General features: G+C 30.9%; 1 protein-coding gene across 1 annotated transcript; it reads left to right on the top strand.

Annotated features, from left to right (window-relative positions):
- The first annotated feature begins 4,971 nt into the window (after positions 1–4,971).
- LOC105619504 lies at positions 4,972–8,993 on the top strand. The gene is made up of 3 exons (XM_012201018.1): positions 4,972–5,008; positions 5,125–5,349; positions 5,470–8,993. Exons 1-3 carry the CDS (start codon positions 4,972–4,974, stop codon positions 8,991–8,993), a joined length of 3,786 nt encoding a protein of 1,261 aa, XP_012056408.1.
- The last annotated feature ends 985 nt before the right edge of the window (positions 8,994–9,978 follow it).

Below are 9,978 nucleotides of genomic sequence, written 5' to 3'. Positions count from 1 at the left end.
ACATATATATATATATATATATATATATATATATTTAGAAATTTTGATTCGCCAATTGAATTGATCAACAATCAATTAATTAAAGTTCGATTAAAGTTGATTTTAGGACACAATTTCATCACGAATAAAATATTTTCAGAAACGAACAATCTTTCAAGTTTTCTATGTTTTTAGCGCTTTAATTCCAGGAAAATACTTAGATAACACGATATAATATAATAAATAATAAATCGCGCGCGATTGAATTCTGAAAGTATTCACGCATTAACATTGGAGATTTGAAACAATAATCTCAAAAAATATAATCAACATAATTTGCAAAAAAAATATGTATATATATGCAACGCATAGAAGAAATATGTACCTGGCGATATATAGTCACGAATTCACGTTCTTATCGAAAAGTAACATGGCGTATGATTTTGATCGATTCCGACGGTTAAAAAAGCGTATCTCCAACGATTGAGATCGCGATGACTTCGATCGCCCATGACGTATTATAATGATGTTCCGACACATTATGGCAAACGTTTTCGATACTTGACGTACGAGAAATTCGCTATCGGACGATAGCAATCGCGAAAAACACAGAGCGGTTCAAAATCAGATCCATATCGGTCGCGACGCGTTCGTTACTAATTCAAAATCTGTGGAAGGGCGTCGAAGCGGTGTGAAGTTATCGCGATACTTTGGCTGCGGTCGATTTGGACGTTTTTCATCTTTTACTTGTTTTTCTTATTTTACAACTAATAAATGATAAAGATAAAATGATGATTTCAAGTGTTTAAAGCGCGTCAACGTCCAAAACGATCGCAGCCTCAAACTCGGAATTTTTTTAGAGCGTTATTTACATTTTAATCTTCTATTTAAGATTATTTTAGATATATCTTAAGAATTCTAAGAAATTTTATTCGACTAGTAATAAGACCTTGGAGTCAATTAATTGTGTATTTCGAAACGAAAATTACAAAAGTGAACATATTCATTCAGTATTCATAGTGAGTTCTCATATTTAATAATATGATACAATAAAGAATCGATGAGATTAAATCTAATTAAAAAGATAAGAGAAATCCTTTATTTGGTCAAAACAGAAATTTGTTTAAATATTTCTAAACGAATTTATATTTTATAATATCTCATTCTACAAACTACGCATCGAAATTTTTTTCAATCTTGAATTAACGCAGTCTTCATTTTGTATTTAAGACCGTCTTAAGTACAGTCTTTATATATTATATATTATATAATATATATTATATAATAATCACAGAGCCGTATATTACCATATAATTAAAACATTACTTAAACAGTTTTAAAATAAGAATGTACTGTGAATATCGACTTCTTATCTTCTATATAAATTTTGATTCTCTTGAGATTTTCGATTTTAATTTTTCTAACTTCAGTTTTTTAGGTTTTTACAATTTTTACTTATCTTACCTGTGGTGCCTATTTTGAATTTCCCTGCGATATTGTGAGGTTTAGCTACAAAGTTCGACAGTTTTAGATTATTATCCTTCCAGTTCTGTTTATCCTTTTCAATACTTTCAAGATTTTTTTTGTCTTCATGTTTATTGCTTTCTGTGACTTGAACCACTTCCAATAACTTTTGATCCCTCTCGAAACTCAGATTGTGCAGTTGACTACTTGATGGTTCTGCTGCAGGTTCTATCATGGATACCGAGCGAGATGGAAAGAAATGAGAATCTGGTGTGATGTTGACGAATGATAATGGCTGTGGTTCACACGCAAGCAACATATGCTGTTGTTGTATAGAATGCGCAAAAGGATATTCAACATTCTGTAGTTGATGTACACCACTTACTGAGTGTCCTTTAAAAATAGAATTTAGCATTTATCATTGAAAGACAAGTACATAGACTTGCATAATACAAATGCACGAAAAAATTAACGAAGAATATTTCAATGAATGAAACATTACAATAAAAAAAAATTTTTTTAATTAAGTCTCATGTTCTTTAAATACCTGGTTGTTTTCTCCATGCATTATTAAATAATACAACGTAATAAATTATGATATTTCATAATTTCAAGATATTAATCCGTCCATATTGTAATGTTTCTGTCTGTCTGTTCGTCCAATTTGTTTGTCTGCAAAATTTCTTCAAAATTATTTCAAATTCCGATTTTCGGAAAAAAATACCCAAGGATAATATCCTATAATATATCAATAATTAGCTCTATCGAGGCAAGGTACGGGTTAATAAATTAATTGATTGCATAAATAAGAGAAGTTTAAGGTCAATAAGACTTTTTAAATAAATGTAGGGTAAATTAAAGAGTTCAACTTTTTCAAACTCTGATTTTTTGCTGCGCTACTTCATATTACATTTGTTGCAATGATTTATTACACATTAAGTAACTACGCAAAACAGAATTGAAATTTAACGTTATTAAAATTGTTATTTTATTGTACAATCTTTCAATCTTTAAATTTTAATATAATTATCACATTATTTATAATTTCTTATAAATCACATACAAATTATTCAATTTTTACACAGAAATTGATCGCAAACTCATTTTAAAGCCACAAGAATAGTTGCCAATCAGAAGAGTCAATCAGAGAAGAGCTCGTTCAAGAACTTTACTCGAGTGTCCTGTATCATTTTATCTTTGTTTGACTTTTGTTTCAGTGACAATAAAAATAAAATGATACTTAGATGCATCCGAGCAAAGTTCCTAAATGAGTTTTTGAATGCAACCTAGTTAATGTTACGACTTCTAATTGACTATCGCGACCGCTTTTACGACTTTAAAATGAGTTTGCAACCATACTGTAGACCCCGCATAATTATCTACAAGATACAAAAAGAGACTCAGATAGTATTATCCAATAATTAATTTATCGAGCAATATATAGTCAGAAATTTTTGTAAACGATTTTGCGATGCTATTTGCAGCTAGATCTAGAGAATTTATATAAAATATATGCAAATCAATCGGTAACTCTAATATTAAAAAAAATAAGAAATTCTATTTTATTCTTGTGCAATATAAGAGCTATGTTCTTATGTTACACTCTGTGATTAATTAATCTTTTTTTAACCGAAGATTTATTCTATATTATTTTTAAGAGATAAGATAATTTTAAGATAGGTATTAAAAATCTCAATTCAAGCCATGGTTTGAACGTAATTAATACACCTTGATGATAAACTCATTCGCAGAATGAATTTATCATCAAGGTATATTAATTACGCTGCTCTAAACAAAATTCGATATTTCATTTATCTTCATTATGACCAGTATTCATAGTTAGCGTCATACATTTAAAACCATCTCATAATAATCTTAACATGATAAAAGTCACAGGTCAGTATTATAGCCAATTTTTATATTTTACTGTCTTAAGATGTCATGAACCAATCAGAAGACCATATTAGCGTCTTAAGATGCTTAAAACTTTATTTGACAGTCTTAGGCCCAGTTGCATCACTTTGATTTTCAGTGAGACTTAAAACTCTATCTGTTTTGTTTTAAAACCAAAAAGAGAAAGAGTTTTAAGCCTCACTTAAAACAAAAGTAAGTTGATGCAATTATTGGTAAGTTGGTGCATTAATTGATCTTAAGGATTATGTACTAAATTATACTGATTGTAGTCTGGTAACTTACATCATCATCTATAAGAATTGACCAATAATCATCATAATTAATTATTCTCTACTCATTCGACTGTGATTGATTAATTCTTACAGGCTAATTTTTTATATCGTACGACAAGGCTTTTCAAATCTTTTGATTAACTGCAGAACAGAGAGATTCTCGGATTTTTGCAGTCAATCACTCAACAAACGAGTATGGATTGAAATGAATTGAAATAGATTCAGATTTTCAGAAATATTGATTCACGAATGTTAAAATGAATGCTTTTCAATCCTGAATGCATTTTTATTCATTTTTATTCATAGGAATTGCATGGAGCATAACTCTATGCTTTTCAATCTAAAAATAATATTAGCTTTTTTCTGTGCACAACACACATAATTGTGAATACTCAATTCAAAATTTTGAATAGGAAATGCAGTTTTTCAATCCAATTACATCCAATTGAATCGAATTAAATCCAATTGAATCCAATTAAATCCAAAAAAAATATTCGACTATATACGATTTAAAATACGCATTCGGATAGAAAAAAATTTCAATCCATTTTTATCCATTCTCGTTTGCTGGGCAATACACTTAAAAAGTTTGTTGTACCATGAAATATTATTCTGAATCCTCATACAGACAACAGCATTTTGACATTGAACGTTAATTGAAAAACAGGTAAGGTAACTTTTATCCCTGTCACCAATCAGAACTTTGACACCAAGCGCTGATTGGTGAAAAGTTGATGTGAGAATAAAATTTATCCCCATTGTTTTTCACCAATCAACGTTCGGTCAAAGCGCTGTGAGGATCTGGGACCTCTATTTTTGAAAAGTATCGCATACGAAAAACTAAGGAAATATTATAGTATGCGTTACATATACTATAGCATTTCCTTAGGTTTTCGTATGCAATACTTTTTAAGAATAGGGGCCCTGGGCATACAGATTGACTGCGTTTAGCGGACTCAACAGTTGAGTGAGTTATTTCGCTGTTATTAGTGTATTCTTTTAGATCATCCAATTAGCATTTTAGATCTGGAAGAATAGCAGCGAGCGCTCAATGCGTTGAGTGGAATGCATCCTAGGAATTTTTAATCAGTTACTATACTCATATCAGTTACTATACCCAGGAAATATTGCCTCGCTTTATTGTAGATAGGTTATAACGAAATACCAAAGAACGTAAAGATTATAAGAGATATATTGCTACCCACGTGCACAATTCTTGCGAGTATTATCTTTGTTCGCTGCAAATTTTTTTGTTATTTTTCAATGGCACGTATTTTTCAATCGCTTACATTCAAAAGTTTCAATTATTCCAGGATTAATATAAGAAACACTCACAGGCATCATGTCAGGCAACATTGAAAAGAACAATTCATTCGACGGTGAATAACTAACAATTGTTAAAAATCTCATCTCACAATTTAATTGTTAAAAGTTATGATTTGTTACATTATTTATTTGCAACGACAATGTGAATAATTATTTTTTTATGTTACAGATTATTACAACACCGACAATTTTAATGATAGCGAATTGCAGGCTCGACTGTATGCAGAAATCTATTATGAATCGAATATCGAGGGTGAGTCAGGAACCACGGATAGTTCGAGGACAATCAAATTCGATAACATGCCTACTGAGACGAATGTTGAATCAAAAAAGATACAATATGAATCAGGGGAACAATATTTGGAACAATCTTCGACATCTAAGATAACTGGAGGTAAATCTAGTAAAATTAAAAATAAATCCAAAATGTCGATAAAACATGATTTGAATGCTCTAAAAGAGAATTTCATTACAAAAATATCGATATACAATAATATAAGTATATGATATTCAGCAGATTCTCAGAAGATGCCCTCTACACATCAGTCAGAATTTGTTCAAGTTGAGACTATGTCGAGTAGAGAAATGAATTCTGCACATGGCAATAAGAGTTCAGAAGAGCCTTCAGTCGTACAAGAAAAAGAGAAGAAAGAAAATTCTTCCAAGAAACACAAATCTTCCAAACATGCAAAAACTGCATGTAAAGAAAGTCCTGATAAAAATGATAATAATATGGAATATTCGAAATATAATGTTGTTTCAAAAGACATAAAACAAAAGGTACGTTTGCTTTTAACTGAACAAATGGATAAAGAGGAAGACAGTTCTGATTCTGAAGAATCCATATTTGAAATACCTGTTCCACCGAAACCAGAACCACCACTTATAGACTTGCAAGATTCTGATGAAGAAAATGGTTCAAATTCTAGGATAGATAATGATTTGATTTTAAAAAATCGGAATGATGCTTCATTAAAGACATATTTAAAAGCGTCCCCATTAAAAAATTGCGAATTAGAAGTTCCACAGAGTAATCTTCAAGATACATCTTCCAAAAACAAGACTACTTCTAAATCATATAATAAGGATACTGTAAATTCTAGTAAAAGTATCCAGATATCAATGGGTACACAGGATATCATAGAAGATATTGTGTTGAATTGCACAACAATTCAAAGAGGTGCTCAAAGCATAAGTGAAATTAAACAATTGTCCAAAAATACAGAGATAAAACAACGAAGTAAATCGACAGAAAATACAAGTCAAAATTCTAAAAAAATTTTACCGTTGAAAGGAAATAACAAAAATGCTAATCTTCAGCAAGAAATATCTGTGACATCAAGAAAAAAATTGCAAATAATGCAACGAAATATTGACAAAAGTAATAATATATATTTTACGCATTTAGAACAAAACAAAAGTTCAGTAATAGAGCCATACAATCCAGTAATTGATCGAAAGAGACGATGCAACAACGAGATTGATGATCAATCTAAACAGAAGCGACAATGCACCAGTCAGCAGAATAATCAAAATGTTGTGTCGCAATCCAACAATATTGAGGAGAAAAGAAACATATCGAATGAGTTTTTCGAGCCAATGTCGGAAGAAATGAAAAATTATTATAATTTGAGTCGCGGTCAAGAAAACTTCGATATTAGAGAGTTGCAACAAAGCATGTCGAAGGATCCACGAATGTGGACAATTCTGGATGAAGATTTAATGCCATGTCCCCCTAGCAGACGTTTTAGATTCTGGAATGTCAAATGCACTAACTGCCAGCAGGATGGCCATCGGCGGTATGATTGTCCAACACCACTTAGACTACCATCTTGTTACATGTGCGGCATGAAGGGCCATGTAGAGGTTCGATGTCCACAGAAGATGTGTCTGACATGTGGTAAGCCGCAGAACACATTTCGTAACATTTGTGAATATTGTCGCGTTCTTTACTGTACTATGTGTGATTCAGTAGGACACGAGCAAAATCAATGTCCCGATCTTTGGCGACGGTATCATCAAACGACCAACATGAATAACATGCCGCAGGATCCGGGTAATGTGATGAAACCATCGAGATTGCTATATTGCTGTAATTGTACTAAGCGTGGTCACGAATCGTCTACATGCAGGGAATATCGATGGTCTGAGAATTTTCCCACTCCAGCTGCTGTCACAAATTACACAGATGGACCCATATACCGTTCATCAAGTCTTCATGTGTCAAGTTATCCTGGATCTGATTCTGAGCTCGATCTCTCGTTGTCTGAGACAGAAAACGAAACATTGATTCCACAATATATTATTGATACACAACAAACAACAACTACTGAAGACGAATTTTCTGTAAATGTAGACACATCGTCAAATATTAATTTCTATATTTCACCAGTTTCACAAGAAATTGAGCATATCTCGCAAACGAAAGATGACTTAAAATCTCCTTTTATTTGGCCCACAGTAAAAACAAATTTCAAACCAATCAAAGTGGATCATATAAAATTTTTCAAGCTTATATATTCTTGTGGTATTTTTTCCAATAAAAATGACAAGAATGCACGGATGGTCTTGACTACTCTTAATACATTCTTCTCACAAACAAAAAAAGATTTTACTATGGTAAAGAATTTAATAGAGCAGCAGACTGCTCCGAATTTTTTAACAGTATTGCTGGCGAAAGCAAATATAAAATTTGAAGTGAATATAGGTTATACCCATCGCAAAATTCTATCATTACAACTAATAGCAATGAAAGATTACATAGAGCCTTTGTATGACTTATTGAAATATTGGCTTAATCTCCCAGAGGATGAAAAAGATTATGGGATAGACGTGGATCTACCTGTAAGTTGTATGAAGATGTTGAACGTGCTGCAATCAAGAGAAGCACAATTAAATAAAATGCGTTTCAGACATTATATCCACTACATAGGAGAACTGGATCATCCGCGATTGATTTTAACATCTGTGATCTCCGAAAAAATCAAAATGAAAAATCATTACAAGCAGTATGGGCACAATAAAAAAGCCAGAGGAACGTATAATCGCTTACGTCGAAACTTATTTCGTTTGCAAACTAAACTTCTTGTGATTACCAATACCGAGCCTGAACCGAATATTTATGTACGTACATTTCAAGACATAATGAGAAGATTCAAATCAGGACTTTATCAAACAAATGAAAAATTGGACACTGCAACTTATCTTAGACTTAATCTGCTTTATAATCAACTGTTTGTACCTCACACATCCGAGAATATACATGGATTATTACAACGCATCGAGTTGGAGGAAAAGAAGTTTAAAAATTCGCAACAGCCGGAATTAGAAATATGCCACGTACCAGAAAAGCAACAGGAGCCAGAAATACGTCATATAGTAAACCAAGAAAACCTCATATGTACCTCTACTGCAGATACCTCATCCGTGATACCTTGCATCTCGCCGAATATCAACTCCGATAATTTCTTCGTAATCGATAATCAACAGAATAACGAGATATTAAATAACGAACCAAATGTGAATACTTCGTTTGAGACAAACAAATTAACTAATTGCAATTATGATGATATAACAATAACAATAAAAAATCCTCTAACGCAGGTTTCTGAGATTATACCGTTAAATACTGCACCTATGCCACCGGTTAAATCAAAAGAATTTGAACCAAATGAAGATTTCACTCAATTATCAATAGGCGAAGAGAAGATTGACTCCAATGTATCGAAAAATAAACAGAATATAAACGTAAATAATGCACCATATTTATCGAAAAAGGAGAAGAAAAAATTAAATTATTTCAAATTGAATGAAATGATAAAAAGCCAAAATATATACGATATCGCGTTAAATGTTATAAAAACGGCTCGTGCTCTTAAAGTACCACATATGATGAAGGCAGCAGATGAAATACAAAGACAAGTTAACAAGCGGACAATTAAAGCTAGGCATCTCCGGTCGTTGAATAAATTGATTCGTATAGAGCAGAATCATCAAAAGGCCGTTACTGATTTTTGCAATTTTTTAAAGAAGAAATAATTTGTAAAAATTAATTACGCGCTCGTTCAGTGATACGATGGTATCACCGTCTGACATGCATCCGTATAATATACGAAATTGTTGAGAAGATAATGGGTGCTTTCCAATTGTAAAATCAGACACGTAGCGATAGTCGTGTTTCAATTGCTATAATCATCCAAACTATACAAACTCACATACATACTCAGCCCAAAGACTACTAGTTGACGGTGTAAACTTGTGTTTTCTAGTGACAATTACATATTACTAATCGCAACGACTGTAAATAAGATTGGAAGACATTGGGTGACCGACATTTGTACTTTTTTAAATTCAATACAAATGAAAAAAGCTACATTTTAATCTAACTATTCTAAACTATACACAACATACACATTATGTATCAATTGAGTCGTGCACAATGCTACACTTTGTGCATTCCTGGGCAAGTTTATATCAAGATATGGTAAACAATTGAAAAGTACTCATTGTATATATTTAGTTGTTATGAAAAATGATATTTTGAATTACTCGAAACAAGTATATTTGAAAGAAAATAAAATATGTGTATTATAATAAAACTTTAAATATATCTAGCTATTATCTTTATATTCTTTGCTGTGTCCTGATGATTGTATTATAATTAGAATAATATTTTAGTCTATTAATATGGGCTTATATATATTATTTTATAATTATAAAATAAATATTATTTTCCATAATTCTGTATCTTTTTACTTTTTATTGAAGAATTCTGCCAGTTTTTTATTTATTATATTCATTATTATAATAATGAAAATTACTTTAAAATATTTATTTTGTAACATTTTATTTTGGTTATAAGTTAATTATGTTAAATACGAAAGAACTTATCTCATATTTTAAAAATTGTATATATATATATATATATATATATATATATATATATATTATTACTTATATATATATTATTATNTATATNTNTATNTNTNNTNTNNTATANAATANATAATTAAAACTTTAAAAT

Source organism: Atta cephalotes (genome assembly GCF_000143395.1).
Source record: "Atta cephalotes unplaced genomic scaffold scaffold00022, whole genome shotgun sequence".
Taxonomy (NCBI): Eukaryota; Metazoa; Arthropoda; class Insecta; order Hymenoptera; family Formicidae; genus Atta; species Atta cephalotes.
Note: the sequence above shows the minus strand (reverse complement) of the source record. Positions and strands in the feature narration are given on the sequence as shown.

Coding starts and splice junctions, on each gene's coding strand:
- LOC105619504 (XM_012201018.1), top strand. CDS start 4,972: ATGTCAGGCAACATTGAAAAGAACAATTCATTCGACG. Junction 5,009..5,124: donor AAAGAACAATTCATTCGACG/GTGAATAACTAA, acceptor TTTATGTTACAG/ATTATTACAACACCGACAAT. Junction 5,350..5,469: donor GACATCTAAGATAACTGGAG/GTAAATCTAGTA, acceptor TATGATATTCAG/CAGATTCTCAGAAGATGCCC.